The sequence below is a fragment of the Anguilla rostrata genome, chromosome 15 (assembly GCF_018555375.3).
Source record: "Anguilla rostrata isolate EN2019 chromosome 15, ASM1855537v3, whole genome shotgun sequence".
Lineage (NCBI taxonomy): Eukaryota > Metazoa > Chordata > Actinopteri > Anguilliformes > Anguillidae > Anguilla > Anguilla rostrata.
In genome coordinates, this window is record NC_057947.1 from 23,671,450 (window position 1) to 23,697,726 (window position 26,277).

Consider the following 26,277-nt stretch of genomic DNA (forward strand, 5'->3'; position numbering starts at 1 on the left):
TTAATCAGTTGTATGTTTTACAGGTTATATCTGAATATTTTATTTCCCATTTCAAGGCTCTAAAGCAGTTTTTGCAATTTGAGATAATTGTTAATTGATAATTGTTGTATTGTCTTTAAAGTGGCATATTGTTCTCGAAGTTCTCAAATGAAAATAAATAACTATTAATAATGAGATTTTAATTATGATTATAATAAGCCATAAAAAGGAAATGCTAGAGGAATGGACATTTATTTTTCAGGTTAGCACATTTTTCCAGTTGTTCATTCAGCCCTTACAGTAAAAAAGTAAAATAAAATAAATTTAAAAAAAACTACTTCATATGCATACATTTCTATCCATGTTATGCTGTAAGCCCCATCAGTATTTAATAAAAGCAGGGAATGTTAGCATTGTGCTTGACCATCCAAACCTCCTCAAGACTAGCCACATTTTCATAGTAAGGGCCCGTTTATGCCATTAGAATAAATGGCACGAAAATGTTTTAGACCTTCATCTCTCACATGTTGCAAGTTATTTTCCTGAATTTATGCTAATTCTAACATGTATTAAAATGAGTACTTACTGCCCAAGTTACACAAATGACAATGTCAGTTTACCACCAGCTTGCTACAGACCACAGTTTTTGTACTTCGTACATTTTTCCTAACAACAGGAAAGGCCCATATCATAAGCCATTACCAAAATATTATTTAAACCTCCCAGATTTAATAAAATGTGCTGAGAACTGGAAATATACACCTTGTATACCACTTGATCATGATACCAGAAAAAAATGCAATATATATTTTTAAAGTTAACAGTAACTGCCAAATGGCTTTTCAAATATATTTTTTTTAGTTGCTACAAAGAACCAAAGATGTATTCCTAATCTTTATTGAAAAATGTAGAAGAAGAAAAAAACACTATTTTTTGGTTAATGATGGGGTACCTTTCATGTCATATAATATGCAGACATAATTGTGATCTTTGTTAAATTCCACGTATTAAATACATTTGAAATACACAATCTAAAATCATATGAGCAGACCATAAGCCTCCAGTTGATTTTGATTGGCATCTCTTACAATATTTGCATTCCTAAATGATAAACAGTAAATTCAATTTTCTGAGAATTGCTTAGTTTGATTTCTGTTCACCTTTTTGTTATCCAATTGTATAATGTTTAATTATAATAATGAGAATAAAGATGTGGGCATGCAATTTAGTATTTTAAAAATTAGTCAACTACTCTATCAAATAATAAAATAATAACCTCCCAAAAAACCAATATCAAAGACTAAAATGTCTCATGCATTTTACACATTTTATTCAAGTACTTATGATTCTTGCTACTGAATTAAATTTATAAAATTCCTGTAATTTTCAAATAATTCACAAGTGTGGAGGGACATCATTAAAATTTAAGTATGTGACCACAGTCTCATGAATCTAGTCCATTAAACATAAGGCACATACAGAATTATTAATATTTAATTCTTGCAAATATTATAAAATTTGTCCACAGTGATAACTCAAATTAATATTTTCCAAAAGGAGATGGCCACTGATGTGTGCTTTCTGACAGTCAAAAAGGAATATTCAGTCTAACATATATGAACAGTTTATGGCTCCATCAGCACACCATCCTTAAGCCAATGTCACTGCATGATTCAGACCTTTCAGTGTTATGCCTGTTAGCGTACTATGGCCTTAAAAATAAGGGCAAGCATAGCCAAGGAACAGCATGCAAATTTAACCCACATTATATCTTTCAGTTCCCAAGCCATCGCTACCTGTAGCCTTCCTGAATAACCGGGTTTCAGTGGCCTCCCTGTCGTAGGCACATCCAGGCACACGCGCTAGTTACTGGCACAGTGAGGTGCTCTTACAGCACGGAATCGAACCCAAGGCGTGTTGGGGTCCACTGTAGCTAAGCACCCAGCAGGCTAAGGCACAGACGGTCATCCCGTCGACCACGGAGGCAGGGCTTCGGTAGGAAGGATTTCCCAGACGTCTGTAGTCCACCCAAGCCCCTCCCCTTGCCCATGAATTGCAGTTTTTCAACGCAGTGACAGTGGTGGACGTGCGTGCCAGTCACCCCTCTCCCCAGCTGACAGAGGATGCTACAGGCCACTTCCAAATTTGGACACAAGCTTCAAGCCATAATGACTAGGTGACAACTGGCTCAAAAAAGAATAACACCGCTTCCTTTTTGTAGTGTCGGGTGAGCCCCTGCATCACATATAAAAATGAGCAGATTTTGTATCCAGCACTCACTCAAAGCACAGATCCATACCAATGAACAGCTGCTTCTGAAACCTGTATTATAACCTTTGTGATTCCTATTGAAGCTATGACACATACACACCACAGGAAGGACAATGCCATCTCTGCAGGGAGGCCTTGTGTCACACAGATACAGGCCTAGCTGTCAATCTCATTGGGGGACTCAGCCTTCAAAGGTTTAGGCTACAGTCTTCTGTGAATCACCACCCACGTGTTCATATGCCATAAATAATACATAAAGAAAACAAAATGGATCCATCAATTACAGATCCAGCTAGGGGTAGGGTCAAGGATCTTAAAATAAGCTGAATGCTGTGATAGTGTTTCCATATTGCTGTAGGCTCAAGTGTGTGAGTGTGTGTTTGAGGTCTGTGGAATGATTTCCATAATCCAACCTTTCGTCCGAGGTGAGAGCGCCCCCCCCCCAATGGAATGTGAATGGCTGTGACATCATCAAACCTTCTTCATTGAGAAACACAATTGGCTGGACAGTTGTGAGAAGGAAGAGGCAGTTGTGAAAACTAGAAACTGTCTGATGTGCAGAAAGAGGATGGCTATTTCAGAAAGTGGGTTGAATGGAGCGTTCATAATACCTTCATAAGAGCGACATAACAGAGAAGAGCACTCTCTGAAGCCTACATAGCACCACAACCTGTGTGCAGCATTTACTTTCCTCTGTACATGACATCCTGTGTATTATTTTACCAGTGCCATGACACTGTCATTAAAAGTTTTGCAATCTTAGGTCAGCTTTTATAAGCGGCGCAAAAGCTTTGCACATACTGATGACAAGGCCATTGGAGCATAGTCAGGATGCAGTGCTAATGAAGGTGTAATGGAGATGCACTTTATGCAAAGCATAACCATCTAGCTTACTTGGCTCGTGGCCCTCAATCAGAGAAATGTACACAGCTGAATATGCATTTCCACAGCTGGGGCTAAAGTTAGATTTGGCTTAGCGATCTTTCTCAAGGGTACAGAGACAGCGTGACATCTGTAAACCGAGGCACAGCGAGGGTGATAGGGCTGCCAGCCATCTTTAAATTTATGGGCTATCCATAAAAATATGACATTTAATTTCAGTCCATAAATCTGCGAATCAAAAAGGCTTTCTCTAAATTTGGATGGAAATAAAGACATGCATAACTGTGTATATTCACTTGCAGAGTGTGCTAACGTGATAATATATCGACCGGCAGTCCAATTTCCAGGTTAAGTTCCCAGACTGTTCCTCTATAACATGGGAATGAATGATGGACAGTAAGCTACATTATGCTGTCACTGGTTCATGGTGGAAGTTTCTAAAGTTGACATCACAGACTAACTTCAGTCAGAAAAGAGAGTGCAGAAAAAATCTAATTATCATCAATATTCCTGATATAGAGGTTTAAGAGCTTGGTTGTGTTTAGGTAGCTGACATGACCCAAGTAGCTAACAGGGAGCACATATTTTTGCTGTTATATTTATTTTTATTAATATCCATAAAGCATTTAATTCATTTGTCAATAATGAAAACATTGTCAAGTCAGCAGACTTCATAGATGCATACAAAATGCATTCAGATATCAAATGCAATATACTGATTATTATTTTATGTATATGACATTTGTTATATTTGAAATTTGACCTCTCGGAATTATAGCATTTTATTTAAGTAAATAATTTAGTAAAATTAAGATTAAACCAAGGGCCTACAGGTATACAAAAATATCAGAAAGTCTTAGGTGCAATCCCATTATAGTACCTTCACAATTTTCTGTGTTCTGAACTAGACTCAAGTAATACCAATATCATGTAAGGAATTATTATTAGTTTGCATAAATCTTATAAGCACTATATATGTATTAGGCATGCAATGCACTGCAGACGGCTTATTTGGCATGATAGATAAATAGGACAATTGGATGATGTTTTTTTGTTCGTTTGATGGCTGCAGGGTGGTGGAGATATCGATTTATAATGCTATTCTATATTATTTCTTTATCTGGCATGTATCCATGATCCATTCTGACTTACAGAGCCACCAAGGCAACATAAATTAAATATATCTCACACAGGAAACTAGAGCCGCCCGTAGCATGAATTTAGTGTCAGGTGAATAGGCTACCGACTAAAATATCAGCAGCGACTGTTTCAGAGTACAAACACGGTCGAGCGATTATCCGAGCAATACACCTTCATCACGCTGACATACACAAAGACGGTAATACTGATTCAGAAGAGCATCGTTAGCTCGTATCACACCGACCCGTTTATAATGTCAAACAGTTATTTGTGCGAGCTCTACTGCGCCACGCTGGAGTCATCCAGTGTTCAGGACGGCTGTTCTCGGGGTTCGGGGTGAGTGGGCACCGGGAGTTCGATTAAGCGCGGGTTCTGAGGGCGCCCCGTGAGCTGAGCGCTCTGGAGTTCGGCAAACAGAACCGTTGGGCCGAGTGCAGAATCTCTTTTGCCGGGTCCATTCCCCCCCTGTTCACCCCCCCCTCTCGTCCCGCTGAATTATTAGCGCACAGTGGTGTGCCAGTTCACGCCTCATTTGGGGACTGTTCTTGCATTCATAATGACTTTCATTTCTTTGAACACTTTGCCCCCGAAGCTCCTCTCTGACACTGCCAGCATTCATCCCAACCAAGCGGCCGGGGGGGGGGAGGGGGTACCTGGGTCTCCAAGCCCACTTCCTAAAAGGCAGGCTGATCAGCTCCGCGGGACACCCGACGCGGGAGGGTGAAGTGGGGACACGCAGACGAACGTGCGGATAGACGCGGGCGCTTCCTCGCCGGGAGCCTTTCGCGTCGTATCGCGCGCGCGGGCGCGCGGGCCGGACCCGCGGACCTCCAGGGTTCCGAGACCGCGGCGGAGCGGCACGTGCCTCGAGGCGTGGACGATAACGCTTTCGAGCATCATCACACAAACACACGCGCGTCCTCCGGGCCATTTCCGCCAGCATTAAAGCGCTTACCAATAAGCCGTTTAACGACAGGATGAGGGCGTGCGGTGGGCGTTTCGTCCCTATCCATTCCCAACAAAACAAACAAACACTTCTTTTACTATAGCTCCCTAATCTCGAATAGCCATACGTTAGCGAACGGAGAGAGGCACATCACAAACCCTTCCAAGGGCGGAGCTATCAGGCTGTCAATCTTTGACTTTTAAGACCCAATAAAAAGCATATTTTCCTTTTGTTTGGGTCTTAAATAAGCATATCTTAAAAAATTACTGTTTAAAGCCAAGAAGGCCAGTGGCCTGCTCACTATCACATCCTATCCTGACTATGATTGAAGCAAAAACAAAAAATAATACAGACCTTTCTCAGAGACCAGAGACTGCATCACACTCTAAAGACTCCCAAAGATTTACTGCAAACAAACAGCCCTGACCTATAGTCTTAGTCACGTTACCATGGCGATGCACCAGACACATTTAAACAGACATGTCAGCATACTAGGTGGATGTGGAACCTGGATGGCTGTCAAACAAACAAAAGTAAAACTGTCACATTATACAGAAAGACCCTATCAACTGTGTTTTTAATCCCCCCTAATATGCCAGCTGGTCTACCCCATCCTCTCCCCCCCCCCCCTTCTCCAATTAAGAATGCTGGAGGATATCCCAGTGTACGTGCCAAGCAAACTCCAACTAAAAAATTATTATTCATGGTTTTCAAATTTTATCTTCCAAAATCACCGGTCTGGTACGTATATACCCACTTCAGCACCGTAAACCAAAAGAACATTTATTAATTATTTTCACTCAGTTGAGCATGTTCCCAATTTATCCTCTAAACAATATTTTTGTATTTCTTTTATATAATCACCAGTGTTTATTTTATATATCACCAGTGTTTGAGTGTTTACCAAACCTTAGTCTGTTTGGACTCCATCATCTTCTTCAGTTGTTGACACTTGCTGCTGCTTGCAGTGAACAGCTGGCAGACATAATGCACTTCGCAAACCACCACCCGGCTGCCAATGATGCAGTGGGAACCAGGGCAACTCCTGAGCTGCAGCTGTCAATCACCGGAAGGAAACAAAACAGTCGATTAAAAAGAGACATACACGCATATACAACAAAAGTAGAGGCGAGTCAAAAATGAGAAGTTTAAGTTTCCTTGAGCAAAAAGTAAAACCCACAACAAAAATTATTTTGAGTGTGTATAGTACATAGATTTAAAAAATCAGAGTTGGTAATGACAAAATGGATTTGATTCCATAAGGAACAACCCAGTAGTCAAACAAGGGTTATTTGCAAACATGACACAGAACCCCAACCCCCATGACCCAGTACACCCCCTTTCCACACACACACCTACCCAACCACCCACACACACTCTCCCTCTCCCTTTGCCTTTTCCTTTCCCCCATCACTGCAGGCTGCTCAGTCTCTACCCTCGCCCTGCACGCTTCCCCTTCTAATCTTTGTAATTCCATCTACTTCATTCAGTTCCCATGGTCCATTGTCCCCGTTGTGCAGTGTGCTTTGTGAGTCTCAGCCCGGTCCCACTCCTCCCCCCCCCCCCAAAATGTGTAGCCTCCAGCCTCCTTTTCCTGCTCCACACAGGATGAAGAGGGATTAGCGGGGCATTATCCCATTAAAGCCACTTGCAGCCGCAGTCCTAACGCCTTCATCTGCGCTGTGGGCTACTCCCCACGTCCCGCTCTTTCAGAGGGCCAAACAAAACAAAAGGGGCCGATCCTTCCTGACAGATTTCCCCTCTGCAGCCCGGACCTCGGCACTGCTCACGCTGCCTTTGAGATAGAGCTCTAAAAACAAGCTGACTGGAAGTGTTCATGCGCTACAGTGGAAATTTTATGCAAGCTACTTCTGATATAACTCAGCAAGGTCTCAAATGCTTCACACGCCATGGACAGATAGTTACTTTGGATGCAAAAAATAAAAATAAAACAAAAGGTAACAGGTGCCATCTGGCACCCAATGTTGCCACGATACCTTCCCCATGCATACATTTAACGTGTCTTATCTCACATTAAATGTAGCAACTGACAAAGATAAACAAGGAACATCTGATGAAATCTGACCCCTTTCCCCACATCTGCATCAGACAATGTTTTGAGCTGTCAGTATTTATTTATTTATTTTTGGTCTAACCTGGTTGGCCTTAATGCTGGCACTTCCTGCTCCCTGAAGCTCAGAGGTCCCTCAGGTCCAGCTCCATGGGTCCAGCATCATGCATCCTCTGTTTTTGCAGGGGCCCTTTAAAACCCCCACGCAAAATGGGAGACTGGGCATTAAATAAAGTGTACAGGAAGCATCAAAATCCCCTCCAAAATGACATACACATATACAAAACATAAAGTGCACAGTCACACTATGACAGGAACAGTCAACAATTGCATGCCTCACCTAATAGTGCCTGTTAAAAAAATTTCACATTTTTGCAAAAACTAAGCACAGCAACACAGACACACACTTCCATACAGTACGCACACACAGTTAATTTGTACTTTTCAAAAAAGCAAAAATTATTTTACAACTTCAAATAACAATATGCAGCAGTATATTAGGAAGCATTATTTTCTTTATTGAAAGGAGACACATTACAGTATAAGACTCTATTAGGTTTCAGTTTTGAACACAGTATTATTATACTGCTGACACAAACTCAATATAATAACAGCAATAATTATAACAATGATAATAACTGTAATAATGATAATAAAAATACAGATGTACTTAATAATAATAATAACAATAATAATAACTGAACAATACAAAACACAAAAGAAATTCCTCATCATTTAGATACAAAACAAACATAAATTATGCATCGTCAATCTTCAGCTTCGGACGTACATCATGGATATTGACAAAAAATGAGGTAATAAAAAGATCAAAACAAAAAAAAAATGATAAAGATAATGATGATGTTTATTACTTCTTTACATCTATGTACAAGTGGTGAAAGTGGTGCGTGGGGCTTGTGAGGGATCTGGGTGCTAGAGTCACGGGTGTAAACAAACCACCGGAAAGGAGCCTGTTCTGTACTCCTCCCCTGCTCACCCCATGCAGAAATTTATATTTACCGGGCAATGGCTGGAAAAGCACAGATTCTCTAGTTACCAGATGGTCAGCTCCTGCATTCCTTCCATCCTCCTCCCTTCCTAACTATGGGGAAGTTCCTGCTGACTTTCTCGTGCTACATTACAGCTTATGAATAAGTGGCACGCCCAACATCCATTGCCGCAGTGCTCTCCCTTGTCACGGCCTGTTCATGAGCATTAGCAGGATGCATAAAATTGGAACGTTCCTGCTCCAGCAGTAGGGAGACAGGACTATGACGGTCGAGAATACAGAGCGGGGCATCTGGTAGGTCTATAGGGTCTGTGATGGAATCCAAGGCGACAGACAAAAGAAGAAGAAGAAACAAGACTGAAAACATTAGACAAGCCATGGACCATTTGTCAGAACAGGAAACAAGATGACATCACACAGACACAAAAAAAACAAAAAAAAAACAACTGGGGGAAAGGGCAGAGTCCACATGTGATGTCAGAGCTCTGGCCTCCAACTGGTGAGCTTCTATGCTGAAACTGCAGTAGAGGGGCTTAACCTCGAGGTTGAAGTGAAATGCTTTACATTTTTAAAAAAGTACATTAGGAAATGAAAATGGTGGCCATTCACTGAAGTTTCTTCTGAGCACACAACTGAAACAGGGGTAAGCAAACGGCGAGAAGAGAAATGAAGCAGAGATCAGTCAGTCTCTGACATGGACGTCAGACTCCAGTCTCGAAAATGGTAGCGAGGCTGGGATAGTAGTAGCTTGCTCATGTACGGCATTATGACAGCAGCCATTGCACAGCTTAACTTAGCAAACCTGCCACCACAACAGCCGCTGTCTTCGAAAGAGCATGATGTGGTAGCCCGCTAACTAGTGAAAGGTAACAAGCTTGTTTACTAGCTAGCATGCGAAAGTGAATTGCTAGCTACGTAACATTTGCTTGCCATTTTGTCTGCATGGCATTTTTTACATGACAGTTACAATGCAATTCCTGAGCGTCTCTTCAACACAATATTATCATTGTGAAAAATACTTCAGAAATGCTGCATAACACAAAGCTAGGCACATCGTGGACCACATCCTTTAAGTCCCATAAAACATTGTTTCTGTATAATCTATGTTATAGTCAATGGCCACAAAGGGAAACTATCAGACATAGATGCCACAAAAGCCTGCGTGAAATCAGTACAGGATCCCCAACATGCAGTGAATTCTGGGAGGCTGCTTCAACATTACCTCAGTGGAAAAGGTATTTTCCAATTGGATGTGTGATATATCTGCACAACATGAAACCCAGTATGTCGTTAGCATTGAGGTTACCTGCTAGGACAGAAAGTCCTGGGGAACCAACTGTCGCTACGACAACCTGTAAAACCAGCAGGTTTCAAGCAATAATTTTACATTTTTGTTTATTTCATATTAATAAATTTCTCATGGTGTCCAAAGAGAGACGGAATATAGTTATCTGAAAAATTAACCAAAAAGGACAATAAACTACATCTTCCGGCAAACAGACAGAAATTCCCAACTCAGGCAGCAGCCGGAGTTCTCCCAAATGCCTAAATGTCTTCATTGATTTTCTTCCAACAAGTTCACATTTCTTTACCTCACAGTAACTGGAAAAAATGAGCATGAATACACACATTCACAATTGTGTGTCTGTGTGTCACACTTGCGTGTGTCTCACACACACAGATATACGAATAAACATAGAAACCATGGCAACAATCATGACTTCACATAGAAACATAAATGGACATCATTGCCGGTTTTCAAAGTGAGCCAGCCCCCCAAAAATAATTAATGTTGAAAAACTCTAGTATGACAGTATGATGCACTGATCGGGCTATCAAGTGCTGCAGTAATGCTTTGACGTTATTACAAACTCCAATGGCCTTTAATGTCACTGAGCACAGAATCAGCTGTGGTACCAGCGTTTTTTTTTTTTTTTTTTTTTTACAATGCAGGGTATCATTTCACCCCCCCATTCCGAGCCCAAGGTCTGATGCGAAAGAGAGGGGCTGTTATCCTGAGAGGGAACGCTGGTGTGAGCAGGGGGCCAGAGTCAGACGCTACGCTCCCGAGCGCATCACACAGTGCGCAGCGCACAGAAGCAGGCAAGGCCATGCACCAGGGCGAGCAGAGGGCAACACGGCCAGCGCCCGTCACGCCCCCCCACCACCCCCCTCTGAGGAGGATGTGCAGAAAGAACAGGATGTGGAGGGAGTGAAACTGGCAGGGGGAGGGGCTGAGGGCTGGGGAACGGATGGGGGAGGGGCTGAGGGCTGGGGAACGGATGGGGGAGGGGCTGAGGGCTGGGCCACAAACCCGTAATTGTGACAAACTCCGACCTGCAATTTCCAAACAGTTTTTTTTTCATCATTATTCATCATTTTTACTCTCCCAAAAAAGAATTACAATCTTTTTAAAGTCTCCACACAAAATAAAGTTGAAGATTTAGCACATTTTTCTGTGTTTCGTTTCAGGGTGTGTGTTTGTTTTTTATATAAATTACACCACTATCAAATTTTTACAAAAGGAAGAAAAAACAAACAAAAACCTCCCAACAGACATATTTACAGACTGGGATTCCAGAACCAGAGAAGCCCTTCTTTTCAATAGGTGAACGTGACAGATTCAGGAGTCAGAAACTAAGACTGGGCAAAGTATTTTAGGAGTCAAGATATCCCCACAAAGATCACAAGAGGTGCTTCTGAAATGCATTCTGTCGGAGAACAGGACGGCGAAACTATTGCTACTGTAAATCTCTGGACACAACCAGTTTCCCTTTAATTAAAACAAGCCTGACCGAACAGGACATTCGTGCATATGTTTGCAGAGCTTTGCCAATAAGCAATTATATCAAATTCTCTGAGCCTGAGTTTTGGTTCGTCCATTTTAAAGGATTTAAAAAAAACTACTTCCAAGCACAAGTGTCTACAGTCCCGAAACCCTCTAAAGGTATTTCAGTCAGTAAGAAGAGTTTAAGGCTTTGGGACTGCATTTGTGTATAAATTTATCTTCTCTGTGAAAACAACACTTCATCAGTTTTGGATATGATAGCACTCCAAATGAAAGAAATAAATCAGCATCTATGACAAAATTAAGCCATGTTAAGAGAGAAATTTTTCACTGTCTCTCGCTGAAGTCTTCCTCTACTCTTCATCATAGAAACGATATGATCAGTGAAGGAACAGTGTCTTTCTGGAGCAGTGGCTGACACATAAATAGTAGAATATACACTTTAAAGGGGTTTTTAAAAAAACAAAAACTCAAAAAGCACAGCTGTAATAGTTTATATATTATACTCACTACTATTACCACCATCACCACCACATTATAATATTCTGAACATGCTCTTTCAGCATTTGTGCATGACTGTGCAAGGGGAGAACTCCGTGGGTCTGTGGTCAGGTGGAACACAACGCTAGTGATGAACTGAATTTGACAGATTCCGGTCCCTGAACCCATAAATAATTTAAAATTTTAAGAGTTGCGTTATTTTCTTTTTTTTTTTTTTTTTACATGGCACGGTATGGAACCTGAACTTCATCCATTGGTCCAGTAAAGGGTGAAAGATTGAATTCCCAACACAATGAACAATCTTGTTTTCATCACAAAAGAAAGTGTCTGTCATGCATTCACACTTTTTTTCTTTCTTTTTTTTTTTTTTTTAACAAAGAAATGCCTAATATTTCTCTTTTTTTCCCTAAAGGGTTTTACATCAAGATACTTTTTACATGCCTTTAAAAAAGAGCTTCAAACAGCACAAAGGAGAAAAAAAAAACATGATAAGTTAATGGATGCAAATACAGGGACTGAGTGGAGAAAACGGACTGATAACTGATGATAAACAGAATGCACGGGGGGGGGGGGGGAGGAAAGGAAGGAAACAGGAGCCAGAGGGAGACGGTGAGTAAACGAGGGAGAGAACGAGGGAGAAGACGTGTGGACACAGAACTCGGTCCGGGAATGGTCCGGTGCGGGTCTTCCCAGGACGCCTCTCTTAAAACAGCACCTCAGCTCTACTTGCTACTTGTGACACTATTCACACGACCAAAAATACCCCCCAACCCCCTACTGACCCCCTACTGACCCCCCCGAGCCCCGCCCCGTGCTCCTGCGGGTGCGGTGCTGATTCAGGCGTAAACACAGGTGGGTGCACTGTGAAAGTAAGAGGGGGGGGGGGGAGGGCGGGGCAACTCGCAGTTTGAATCGGGGCCCCCGATTCGATGGCACGCCGTCCGTCGCAGACATTCCTGCAGACGGACGCCCGACCTCCCCGCCCCGGCGACTCCGCCCCCAGCGACCCCGCCCCCAGCCGAACCGGCCACGCCCCCCCAGGGCGGTCCTCTCCTCCCGCGATCACGCTGGACCCAGCGCCGGGCGTTTCGCGAGGGCGGGGCCGATCCCCCTTCGACGTCCCGCGATCGCGACCCTGAGACCCTGCGGGTAAGATTCCGGATTCTTCCGGCCACACCCCGCCCGGCCACACCCCGCCCCGCCCCGCCAGGACCAAGACGGAATGAAGAACAAAGCTACGACCTAAACAAGAATGCCAGTCATTTTATAAGGGGGGGTGGCGAGGGTAGGAGAAGTCAAAGTGGCTTTTCGAGAGGTGGGGGGGGGTCCTCAAAGGGACCACTTATGTAGTGGTTCCAAAATCTCCATGTAACGCTCTTCTTTTTTTATTGCCCCTCTAAAATAGTGTTGCTTACTTGTGTTCGTTCTGTGATAAATATTCAGAAGTTTCCAGAACCTCTCCGGGGTGACTGACTAGTGGAGGAAGAGCGAGGAGTCTGGGTGCTGCAGCGCCGGAGGCCGCCGCCAGGGGGCAGCACCGCCTGACAGAGGGGACAGGGAAGGGGCGTGCGGCGGGGGGGAGGCGTGTCAGATGATGGTGGGCATCCTGCCCACGCTGCTGCCCGTGCTGCTGCAGCTGTTGTTGCGGTTGTTGTTCTTGCGGGCCAGGTTGGGCGTGGCCATGAGCGCGAAGCGCTCGTCCGGGCAGCCGTACTGCAGCAGCACGTCCACGCAGTCCTGGCTGCTGGCCTGCCGCGCGTACGCCAGCGCCGTGTTGCCGTGGGCGTCCCGGGCCATCAGGTCCACACCGTACTGTGGACAGACACACAGACAGGCACTTCTACATTACCATTACATATAACAGACATACATTCAGCCATATTTACGTTCATACACATTATCATAATTCTGAGTCCAGCAGGACAGCTACAGAAAACACAGACACTATATTATTATCTATGTGGTTAAGTCAGGGTGGTTAGTTGGTGGCAGTGTACTATAATGGTTAAGGGACTTGCCTTCTACCCTAAAGGTTAGATTCTGAGGTAGGACCACTGCTGTTGTACCCTGGAGCAAGGTGCCTAGCCTGAATGGCTCCAGTAATATCCAGCTGCATGTATGAATGGAAGCCGTATAAAAAGCCAGCAGCCTGTACGGCACGCCTCACCCAGATGAGGAGCTGCGTGAGGACCACGTTGCCCTTGCGGCAGGCCAGGTGGAGCGCGGTTCTGCCGTCGCCCTCGCCGCACGTCTCGTTGACCTGGTCGCGGGAGCCGTGGGCGAGCAGCAGGACCACGGCGCGCAGGTCCTCTTCCGCCGTCGCCCGGAGCAACTGCTGCCCCAGCGCCATCTCCGAGCAGGACAGCCCCGGCAAGAAGAGCTTCTGCTCGTACTTCGCCCGGATCCAGCGCTCCCGCTCCTCCCTGCACACGGGGAAGGGGGGGAGGGGGAGGGGAGAGAGAGAGAGCCACAGACAGGTCAGGTATAGAATGCAGATACATAAATCGCCTATGAAAAGGGCTAAATCGGCTCTGTTGATTATTCCCAGCGTTATTTAAAAAGAGGGGACACGGCATGGTCAATAAATAAATGACACCCCATATTTGAGGCCTATTATTCCTAATGGTAGTGGTTCCCAAAAAGGGGGGCCCAGAGACAGGAGGGGGGTGTGGTGAGGGAACACTTAAAAATGTGCTATTAGCAAAGGGGTGCCCGACAGAAAAAAGTCTGGGAACTACAGCTTTAAGGGTCCGTGTTTTCACAGTGCCTGTGTTTCACAGACCCTGCATTTTCACAGAGCCTGTGTTTTCACAGTGCCTGTGTTTCACAGACCCTGCATTTTCACAGAGCCTGTGTTTTCACAGAGCCTGCATTTTCACAGAGCCTGTGTTTTCACAGAGCCTGAGTTTCACAGAGCCTGTGTTTTCACAGAGCCTGTGTTTTCACAGAGCCTGAGTTTCACAGAGCCTGAGTTTCACAGAGCCTGTGTTTCACAGAGCCCCTGTTTTCACAGAGCCTGAGTTTCACAGAGCCTGAGTTTCACAGAGCCTGTGTTTCACAGAGCCCCTGTTTTCACAGAGCCTGTGTTTCACAGACCCTGCATTTTCACAGAGCCTGCGTTTTCACAGAGCCTGAGTTTCACAGAGCCTGAGTTTCACAGAGCCTGTGTTTCACAGAGCCCCTGTTTTCACAGAGCCTGTGTTTCACAGACCCTGCATTTTCACAGAGCCTGCGTTTTCACAGAGCCTGAGTTTCACAGAGCCTGAGTTTCACAGAGCCGGTGTTTTCACAGAGCACGTGCTAAGCAGGTGTCAGTGGAGCTCATTTCCACTTAGCAATGTGATAGCGCTAATCTCCCCCTAATCCCCACAATGTCAACAGACCCTTTCACTCCCGGCAGGATTAGATCTGCCTCACTTCCTGTTACAAGTGGAATGAGCCTCAACTGGGAGGGGAAGGACGTATTGAGCTGTCTCAACAACTGCATCAAACAGAACAAACAACAAAAGAAAAAATAAATAAATAAATAAATAAAAACAATCAGCCATCTTTGTTCTCCCCCGGGTCCAAAGCGCACCCCACACACAAATGTCCAACTGTACGTCTGTTTCAAAACATCCAAATATCGCTCTTCTCAGGCTATCAGGACCATCATCTCTTACTGCAGATCGGGTGATAAACAATGTTTCTCTTTTTCGCAATTAATCAGAATCACATCCTTTAGACTTTTGTGTATTTATGGGTGTGATGTTGTGATGAATTAAAAAAATAAACGAATAAACTGCTGTCTAGTCCTGAATGAGAAGCCCCTGAGGTTTCCCTGAAGTTCCCAAAGCAGCGAGCGTGGGATGATACCGCCAACAGCCAACCCCCGTCCGCCAACCCCCGTCCGCGAGGCGACAGGCCCGCTCAGGCCGAAGGGGGTTGGCTGTTGGCGGTATCATTGGCGGTTCACCCCCGACCCGGGCCGCTGGCGGGGGCCATTACAAATTGGCTGTATGTGGTCTTCAAAGCCGGCTTTGGGGAGGAGATAGCGTTTATCAGAGCGGCCGACACATAAAAACAGGCGATCGATGGCCCGGGGGGGTCGATGGGGGGGGGGGGTGACATTCTTCTTAATCAAAGCAGCAGCCCGGGCCGGCCGTCTGAGGCCCTCACAGCACAAAGATTTCCTGTCCCTGCACACCGCTGGGCTTCACACACCTCCTGCACACAGACACGCACACAAACACACGAATACACACACACACACACACACAAATACACACACACAAACACACGAATACACACACACACACACACACATATACACACACACACACACACACACACACATTCACAGACACACACACATTCACACACACACACACACATACACATACCACACACACACGCCACACACACACACACACACACACACACACACACACACACACACATTCACACACACACACACATTCACAGACACACACGCATTCACACACACACACACACACGCACACGCACACAAACACATAAATACACACACACAAACACACACACACACATTCACAGACACACACGCACATACACACACACATTCTCACACACACACACACACTCGAATACACACACACACACACACACACACACACACAGGCACGCGTGCACGCACACACAGGCACACACTTGCACAGACGCACTCACACACACACAGTTCAGGTCACCAAGTCTCAAAATCACCCATAAAACACCATCTCCATGCCAACAGGCTCTGGAAGGGCATCCTTAAGAACACAACCCTCACACATCATAACGGATCATCCATGCTTTGCAGCCGTTTAGCCGCTAGTGGTCCAGGGGCTCTTGTTAAGATCGATGACATAATACAGCCCACCAAATACCAGGACATTTTAGCCAAAAACCTGGTTGCCTCTGCCATGAGGCTGAGAGTAGGCTATAGGTGGACCGAAACAAAATCAATGTTTTGCTATGGCTGGCACTAAGGAGGGCAGTCCATACATACAGACCTACGGATATCAAGGATCTTGACAGCTTCTGCATGGAGGAATCCATCAAGATCCACCAAATGTGTTCCCAGCCTTATCAAACATAGTAAAAGGCTCAGCGCAATTATCCTTGCCAGAGGAGGGTTTACCAAGTATCAATCACAGGGGTGCCAATAACTGTGAAACATATTTTCTTGGAAGTACATTTATAATTAGAAAAATGTGTTGTTTTGGTTGATTCCAATAATCAGTAATTAATGAAGTACAATATTTACCACACACGGAAAAAGTGAAAATATATGTAAACAAGGGAGCTAATAATTCAGTAGCCGACTGTACATTTGTGAGTGTATTCATGAGTGTGCGTGTACGCGTGCTGTTCTGTGTGACTGGGGGGGGGGGGGGGGGGGGGCAGGCATATTACTAGGCTAGCAGCGCGGAATGTTCCGGGGTCTTCCTGCCTGTCCCGGTGAGGGCGGAGGGGCACGGGCCAGGGCTCGGGGACAATGTGCTGTTGTTGAGGGGGGGGTCGGGGGGGGCATGTGTGAATAGGGCAAGGAGGAGGGGGGCGGCTGCTGTGGCACTGCAAAGCAGGGGGTGCATCTCTTTCTGTTCTGGAGGAAACACTCAGCACTTCACTGCCCTCTGCCACGCATGCCTTCCCATCAGGCCCCGTTGCTAGGACCAGGTCCTGCAGGCAAGGACACGGACTGCGCTGGGCCAGAGACACACACACACACACACACACACACACACATACACACACAAACACACACGCACACTGACAGATACACACACAAACGCAGTCACACACAAACACACACACGCACACTGATAGATACACACAAACACGCACACACACACTCTCTCTCACACACACAAACACACACACGCACACTGATAGATACGCACACACACACTCTCTCTCACACACACACACACACGCACACGTACACGTACACTGACACAGATACACTCTCCTGCACACAGACACAGGCTATGGGGACAAACCAAACCACAGATATCGGCAAGGCCAATTATTACTGCATGCTGTAAATCTGCAGTCTCCACAGCAAGATCAATTAGCTGGCTTTGACAGCGAGTGAGGAAGAAGGGAGATGGACAAAGAGAGACGCGTACAGACACAGTGATACGCTAAGATGAGAAAGAGAGAGGCAGAGAATTCTGCAATAGGAAATAGGATCATAAATATAATATGATTGTGAACACAAGCGATCAATAACACCACAATGCTGAATGAGTATTCCAGAAATCACCGTGCACTAGACAGGTGGCAGAGCTATGCTACAGTGTCTATGCTGTAGCATATTATCTGGTTTGCTTATCTTTTCTACCTGGTGCTTATTGTTGAAGAGTAAAATAGCCAGTGCAATAAGTAAGCTACGACAACACGAGAGTGTACAGATGACCCTCAGATCCAGGTGAGCTGATATGAGAGGAGCTTCGCATAGACACGGGTCTGCAGAGCTGCACGGATTAACAGGCCTGGACAAAGACCTCCTGCCACCGTGTCCAAGTGTGGTGAGAGAGGATGTGGTGAGAAAATGCACACTTCAGTTACTTTAAAGATTTTGAGGCGCAGACCTAATTACGAGCGTAATAAGACTGGAGTAATCGTAATTCTAAAAATCCAGAGGCATGAAATTGTGGAAATTATTAATTTCTTTTTTTTTTTTTTTTCTACAGAAGAGAGAGAGGGGAAATAACTCTGTCTTCCTGCGTGCCCCTGGCCCGTGAGAGAGCAGACCCAGCGCTGCAGCCCCCCCCCGAATGCAGACTACTTCCTGCGGGACAAAGCAAGCAGCGGGCGGCTCTGCCAGCACAATGGGAGTCGGCGTGGCGACGGGGCACCATGGCGACGGCAGCAAGCTGTGCAAAGGAGGAAATGATCTGCGAGGTTCTTGTACCTGCGCCACTGAACCTGGGCCTCCAGGGTTACCCAGACCTGGTTCTGATCCGGGTCCAGACCCGCTGGAGCAGGTCCGCCCCCTTTACAATTTCACTGGGCCACTCCCACTTTAGCCACGCCCCTCAAATGAAGGAGTGCTCATTGTGTCCAGGTCCCCCGGGCGACGGGCCAGTTATACCCATATGAGAGATTAAATCTCACGACGGCCACAGTAAATAAGGACACATTTTCAAATCCATATCTATCATCACTGTGAGACTAACTGTTATGAGTGTAATGCGACCAGCAGGACTGCAGAATCATGCTGGCATGGATGAGTTACATATTCCGAGAGCAATGGGCTTGGCTTTTGAAGCAATATATTTCTGGATTGGAGTTCACCTAAAGCCTGTATTCTGTTAGTCACAGGCAGTAACATGCAGTCATCGTTGCTTTCCGTGGGTGTCACTCTCTCACTCCCCCACACCCACTCTCTCATTCCCCCACACCCAGCCCCTCCATGCTCTCACTCACCCACACACACACCAAAGGCCTCCACTCTCTCACTCCCCCACACCCACACCCAGCCCCTCCATGCTCTCACTCCCCCACACCCACACCCAGCCCCTCCATGCTCTCACTCACCCACACACACCTTGCTACTCCACTCTCTCACTCACCCACACCCACACCCAGCCCCTCCACTCTCTCACTCTCTCACTTCCTATCACGCAGTGTGTGGGCCTGTTGTGGCTGTGTACCGCGTCACACAGATAATTAAAGCCACAGGACCATCAGAGATGCACACTGACAGGTCTGAGGAGCGCACCACCTACAGCAAGCGCTTAAAATCTGACACAGGGGGCGGGGGCGGGGGGGCAAATTATAACAACAAGAGGCAGGTTTCCCAGCAAGCCGGTAATTAAACATTACAGATCGTCTCCGGCAGAATCAGGACTAACGAGCCCTGCTTGTGTAATGCCCTGACCGCGACCGCGCCTTTCATCTGGAGCGCTGTCACTGGGACCGCGGCTATGCTAACCGCTCGGTTAAATATAAAGGTGGCTGGCGGGCGCGGAGGGGAAGCTCGCCGCCCCCGTACCCCCCTGGGGTCCCCGTGGCTGCACCCCGCACCATCAGGGGGATGAACATCAACCGCGATTCAAGAAAAAAAAAAACTGTTCCTTGTAAATAAGAATAGTTTAGGAACCCAAACGATGGCGTGCGGAGTGACGGCTTCATTAGAGGCACTGCCGGGACCTGCAGGAGGAACTTAGCTTCACGGTGGGGGGGGGGGGGGCATCAGTGAGCTTTATCGCCGTTGGAAACGGCTGGGTGGAATGCACTTGTTTGGGTTCCCTGGGGACAATGAGGAGTCCCCCCCCCCCTGCTCCCGCCCCCCTGAAAAGAGCAGAGCTGTGATTTCCTGTGTGGCTGTGCAGGGCCGGGTCCTCTGTGTGCACGGGCGTTCTCCCTGGACGGCCGCATTGTGAGCGTGTTTGCACACAGGACCCACTTCCTGCCCCTTCTCTCCTTTCTCTCTCTCTTCCCCCTCTCCTCCTCCTGCCAGAAACACCCTGCTGGCTGTGTTTTTTTCCCTTCGGTTGTGACCCAGCACACTGCCAGCTGCTTTTCTCTCTCCGTGGGGGGGGGTAGAGGATACCACGCTTCAGGACACCAAAAAAATTACAATGGGGTACTGGAATCTTTTCCCTAAAGAAACTTTCTCCTTTCCCTCCGTACTTCTGGGGTTGGAGGGGATAGACGGGGGGTGGGGGTGGTGGGCAGATGTCTTGCAAGTTCAGTTCCCAAGTGGGACACCCTGGGGCCAGCACTTAAATCTAAACTGCTCCAACAGCCTCAATAAACTAATTGCCTAGCAATTAGCCATTACCCAAGGTAACTTAGACAGAACACTCTTTCTACTTTAGTTCTTTATTTTTATTTAGCACCTTACCAGAGGATATAACCGTGCCACATCTGGGAATTGAACCCGTAACAACTAGGCTGGGAGAATGAGGCATTGCAAATCCCAAAATCATGGGGTTTATGTAAAAACCCCATGAAAAGTCAGCACATGGCTCTCAGAGACTTGTTGTATTGAGTGTAAAGTCTCAGGATTGGTTAGAAAATGGGCTCCACCCATAGCAGGAGATGAATCCATCTCCCCTCATCACTATGGATACAAGAAAAACTATAAATGAAATAACTTTGGTTGGGTAACTTGCTCAGGTGGACAGTCGCAGTTTGCAACATGAGAACTGAACCTGTAAGCACCAGGAGACAGGATCTGCTCCTGAAACAAAATGACTTCCCAACCCCAACAGTGTGCGGCAGAAACATGTTAAGGTCACTATAAGTAAGGTTCCTACCTTCACAAGCACCAAAACATGCGCTATATGGAACCACTGATCCACCATCTTGAACCTTAAAAAATCATGAAGGTTCCTACATTATAAATATTGGGCTTCTTCTCTAAGTAACCCTCCAGAGAAAACCAAACAGGGCTGGGCAGTACTCAAGCACGACATGATGAAATGATATTATCGCTCTAGTAAGTACTTTAAGTGGAGTTTAAAATAGGTACTGTCTAGATGCCAGTACAAATAAAGAGAAAAGAAAAAACCTCCAGCCCAAAACAGCACCAGACACAGCACTTAAATCTCTGATTTAGGGTAGCATCAGTAATATCCTCTAAATGCATAGTGGAATGTATCTGTTCATTAAATGCTGCTGTTCTGTAAGTGTATAATAACAGTGTCCGTGTTACTGCTTACTATGATGCTGTTACTAGTGTTCCTGTACCACTTTCAATTACAGGACTTGTTTTTCTATTTTGGGACTCATTCGATGCTTTTAAAAATGTCCTCGTTATAATTACACAACGCATTATTTTTATGCGAAGCACTCTGAGGCAATTTCACTTTAAAATGGAGCAACACTGAGTAAATGTGATTTGATGTAAGCACATACAAAAAAATAATTGGCCATTAAGCCTCCTAATTGTGTGCGCTCCACAAACCTGACCAAGCCCACCCAGGACTGTCCTCTTTACAAGACCAACTGAACACACAATAAAAAAATAAAATCATTTTGATTCTCATCCTCAGATGGATTTGATTAATAAAGGGCAAAATGATAGTGCAGAGGTTAGGGAACTGGGTTTCAACTGAGAAAAATGCTGGTTCAATTTTCGTACCCTTGAGCACAAGCACCCTCACACACAGCCACACTCATACACACACACACACAGGCACACTCACACACAGCCACACTCATACACACACACTCACACACACAGGCACACTCACACACACAAATTAATATCTGCCACTCTTACAAATTTTTGACCTAAACATTTCCAGCAAGAATTTTTAACATTACTTTCATTAGCATTATTGTTCTGATTATTATACAGTTATGCATTTACCATTCTCTTCCTTTTTTATGACTGTAATAATCATAACAATAGCACCTCATTCTGCACTACGCGGTACTGTTCAACCGCGCTGGTTCCCGGGCAACCATAATTACTCAGCCGGGTTCAAAGAGAAATGGAGCCGCTCTCCGCGCCACTTCTGTTCCACCTTTCATCCCATCCTTTCTTTTCGGCTAATTATACCACTAATTTAGCTCGTTAGACACTTTCCTGACTCGCAGGTAATGGGGTCTGACAGGCTAAATCTGTCAAGCAGATAGCTCAGCATCGGCGGGCCACAGCCTCCCCCGGCCGGACGCAGAAACCCGACGCGCTCGCCCAACATTCACGCGCTGCGGGCACGAGAACAGGCTGGTGGCCGTCGACGGCGAGACAAAACGAGACGGAACGCGCTCTGTGCGTGGGATCTCTTTTGTTTAAAAGATTACTATTATTATTATTATAACTTTATTTTACAGAAGCTCCTCAAACATGCATGGCACCCTGGGTATTCTGGCCTCTTACCTGCAGTGTTCCACAGTCATTTACCCTGCAGTGTGGGTCAGCCAACTAGATTTAAACATGCATGTGTGTATATGTGTATTTACACACCGATTCAGGCACCCACCCACTACCCACAAACACACGCACAACCATGCACACACAACAAACCAGCAACTGTGCATACACACATACGCAAACATTTATACACAAAGGCAAAAATATATATATATGTAATATGCATAATATGTAGAAGTCAATGGTTATGACAGATACATAAGCATAAGATTTAGGAGGCATTATAAAGCTATGTTATGTGTTAACTGCTATAAAATAGGCACTGATATAAAAAAAATACACAGCTAGGGCACTGAAAATAGCCCTGACTCTTAAATACCCTGAGCCCTGATTATACAAGGAGTGTCAAAACACAACATATAATTTTGGTGGGGTGGGACTGTTTGGGTGTCCCAGAGGTTGCTAGGTTTTTTTTTTAGGTCCAGGACAATCCCCCCCCCCCCACCTCCCACCCTCCACCCATCCCAAAACCCCCAAGGGAGTCATTTCCCCACTCCTGCTCAGAATTCTGAATTTCATCCCTCCTTTTACAAAAGAAAAAAAATGTCGGAAATCAATTACACTTTCCAAGTTAGTCGTTAGCCGCCCTTGGATGGACACAGATAATTAAGCTCAGCGTTTTTTCCATTTCCACTCGGGCCCGGGACCGAGGCGCGCTCAAATTGCCCCTGTGAAAGGAAATGGCCCGCGCTGATCTCCAGCCCCGTCAGCCGCATCACAGCGCTCCGCCAACGCTCCGGCAACGCCATGCAAATGAGGGCCAAAGGCCGACCTCTCCGGGAGGGGTGGGGAGGGGTGGGGTGGGGTGAAGAAACAAAGAGGAGGCAGAGAGAGAGAGAGAAAGGGAAGGAGAGAGCGAAACAAGTCGCATTTGTCCTGTTTGAGCCACGGACACTCTATTAGATATGCTTTTCATGCCCCAAATGAAGCTGAGGAAAGAAAGAAGAAGAATACTGAAAATCCCTTTCCAAACGCAGAAATGGACACTACAGGTAAATACATAAACAATCTGGGTAACATTAACAATGAACTTCCACCAAATAACGCCTCATGATTGTGCTTGTAATGAGGCCCCATTTTATATCCGATTTGATATTAAGCCAGTGTTTATAGCCTGCAATTCAGTCCTCCTGTGGCAAGATGGCAGCACAGCCTCCTCTAATCACCATACTGTAGATATCTGGCACCTCTAATCACAATACTGTAGATATCTAGCGTCTCTAATCACCATAGAGTAGATATCTAGATATCTGCCTTGAAATGAGAGCCTTTCCCTCTGAGCCATCTCTGTCTGAACAATCCAAGTCCATTCATCTATCTATCCATTTTCCATTCTGAGTCACAATCCTAGCATGCAATGGGCGAGACGCACACACCGTTCACTCACACACTCATACCTATGCAGGCAATTTAGCATCTCCAATTAGCCTAGTGCATGTCTTTGGACAGTGGGAGAAAACAGAAAATGGGAAGAACATGCAAACTCCACACAGAAAGGTCCTTGGTCGGGATTCAAACTCAGTACCTTCTTGCTGTGAGGTTACAGTGCTATTCACTGCACCACTGTGTCGCCCACAACATAACCATTTGCAATGGTTTAAAAATTGCTATATATACACACGTGGTCTTCTCAACCGATGATGTCTCAACTCATTTGCAGTACTGGCACGACAGACATGCTCCCTGTATTAACAATTGCTTTTTATACCTTTGAAATACACAGGCTAGCCCGCCATCATGAATACAAGTCAATTACAATCTTCATGACACAGACTTGGACAATGTGTAACTGATTATATAATGACAAACTCAGAAAATAGGCTTATTGCCATTCAAGAATAGAAGATTGAGAAGCATAAACCCCAAAAGTGCCATCACTGTTTGTTATGCATACAGATGATATTCCAACAAGAGGGGGGGCGGTGGGGCAGGACAATGGGCATCTGCATTCTTTCCCCTCCCTACAATATGCCATGGAAAACAGGAATTTTCTCCAAAAGTGGTCAAAGACAACCGGCTTGTCTCACCACCTCCTCCTACGATCTCCACCGTAGCCAAATTAATTTCTGTAAAACCCAATCTCCCTGTGATGAAGGAGAGCCGGGAAGTTTTCCGTATAAAAAGCGATCATTTGTAGCAGGAAACGTGAAGCCCTTTTGGGATTCCACAGAAAGAGCCATGCGTCACAGCGGCAGTCGTGCTGAAAATGGCCCTGTGCATAATCGTTGACATTTCGGTTCCTATTACACGTGATGAGAAAGTGCGCCAAAATGGGCTCTTTCAATAATTTCAGAGGGAATATATGACGTATGTACGGTAAGTGTGAAAATCAGAGCCCGGCCTAAGCCGTTCTGACCAGGCCCAAAGGCAGAGAAACTCAAAGCACAACTATGGACGACATAAAATACAAATGACTTCAACTGCGGGCGACGTAAACTATGAATTACATAAAAAATGGATGACTTGGACTATGGATGACTTAAACTATGATACATAAAATATGGGCGACTTAGACTCTGCTCTACACCTTCTATAAAGACTCATTTAAAATAAGTCAGCGTGTTAAAATTATTGTCATCATCTGTGTCAGCGTGTTAAAATTATTGTCATCATCTGTGGCAGCAGCAATAGTATTAAGAGTACTGTTTGTTATTCAGATACGGTTGTTTCATCTAGAAATTATGCTTATAGAAGCTAGGAAGTTGGCTGCAATGCATTGACCTCTGCTGTTTTGTTTAATTTACTGAAACTTGGCCTGTTCTTTCAGACAAAAATAGAAACAATAGAAACAGCTTTTAAAGGGTTTCTGTGAATGCACAGATGGCTCATTAAATGTAAACCAAACAAATTCAGCAGTGAGCTAAACCACTTTAAAAATGTAACACTGAACCAACTCAGTTTGAACACATTAAAACTGGAGAGGAATTTTTCTGACAACTGATTTGTGGACTACGCCAATTATAGCCGTCCTACTATTTCAAATGTATAGGCGTGGAGCTATTGATTTGTGGTCTAAGAAGTGTCTACAAACATGAGAAACACACCCACATATATACATACACCCACATATATGCACTCGCACACACATGCACATGCACACACACATTTGTGCACACACATTCACATGCATTCGCGCAAACACGCACGCACTCACACACAGACACACACATGCACACGCACAAACTCAAACATACACACACACACAGTGTCTTCCTTTGTTATTAAATTGGCTGCAGCGCCAGCAGGGGACTGGATAATATGAGTCCCGGACATGAACGTGCCCTCTTGCTTTTCCTTTTAGCACACATTAGCATAGCTACTCTTCAAGACAGGGGGAGGAAGGCCCAGTGATTGCCCCTTGTCAGCCGGTTTAATGTCAATAGTAAATTGGAAGGCTTGTTAACCTAGTTGGGACATGATTACGGGCAATAGTAAGCAGTCATGTAAAAAATAATATCTATTAGGCTTATTTAATCAAGGGGCCCGTTTACAGATGAATTAGAATGTAGGAGCCAATTATTCTGAGCGCTTGCTCTGCCCTGCCTGTCAGCACTCTCTGATTCAGCTGCTTAAAATGCAGTGGACGGGCTCCATCATATCACTGGCCCAGGGAGAGCGGGGCCGGGGACGACGGGCGACAGGCGCGCGCCGCATTGATCAAACGGGCCCCAGCCCAGCCTGGGCCCGGCCCCGCTCCTCTCTGCGAGCCGTCGCCGCGGGAGCCCGGAGGGAGCCCGGCGGGAGCGCGCTCATTAGCGCCTTTGTGCTCCGCCGCCCCAGAGAGGAGGGCTTCTGA

The 26,277-nt window shown here is 45.6% G+C and overlaps 1 protein-coding gene across 4 annotated transcripts in view; it reads right to left on the reverse strand.

The window, feature by feature from the left end:
- Positions 1–11,782: 11,782 nt before the first annotated feature.
- Positions 11,783–26,277, reverse strand: part of agap1 (ArfGAP with GTPase domain, ankyrin repeat and PH domain 1) — a 148,181-nt gene continuing 133,686 nt past the window's right edge. For all 4 annotated transcript variants that reach the window (XM_064311740.1, XM_064311741.1, XM_064311743.1 and 1 more), the window contains 2 exons: positions 13,755–14,010; positions 11,783–13,399 (listed from right to left, as the gene is read on the reverse strand). In XM_064311740.1, the coding sequence (XP_064167810.1) occupies positions 13,175–13,399; positions 13,755–14,010 (481 nt within the window). In that variant the 3' untranslated portion in view covers positions 11,783–13,174. The remainder of the gene's footprint in view (positions 13,400–13,754; positions 14,011–26,277) is intronic.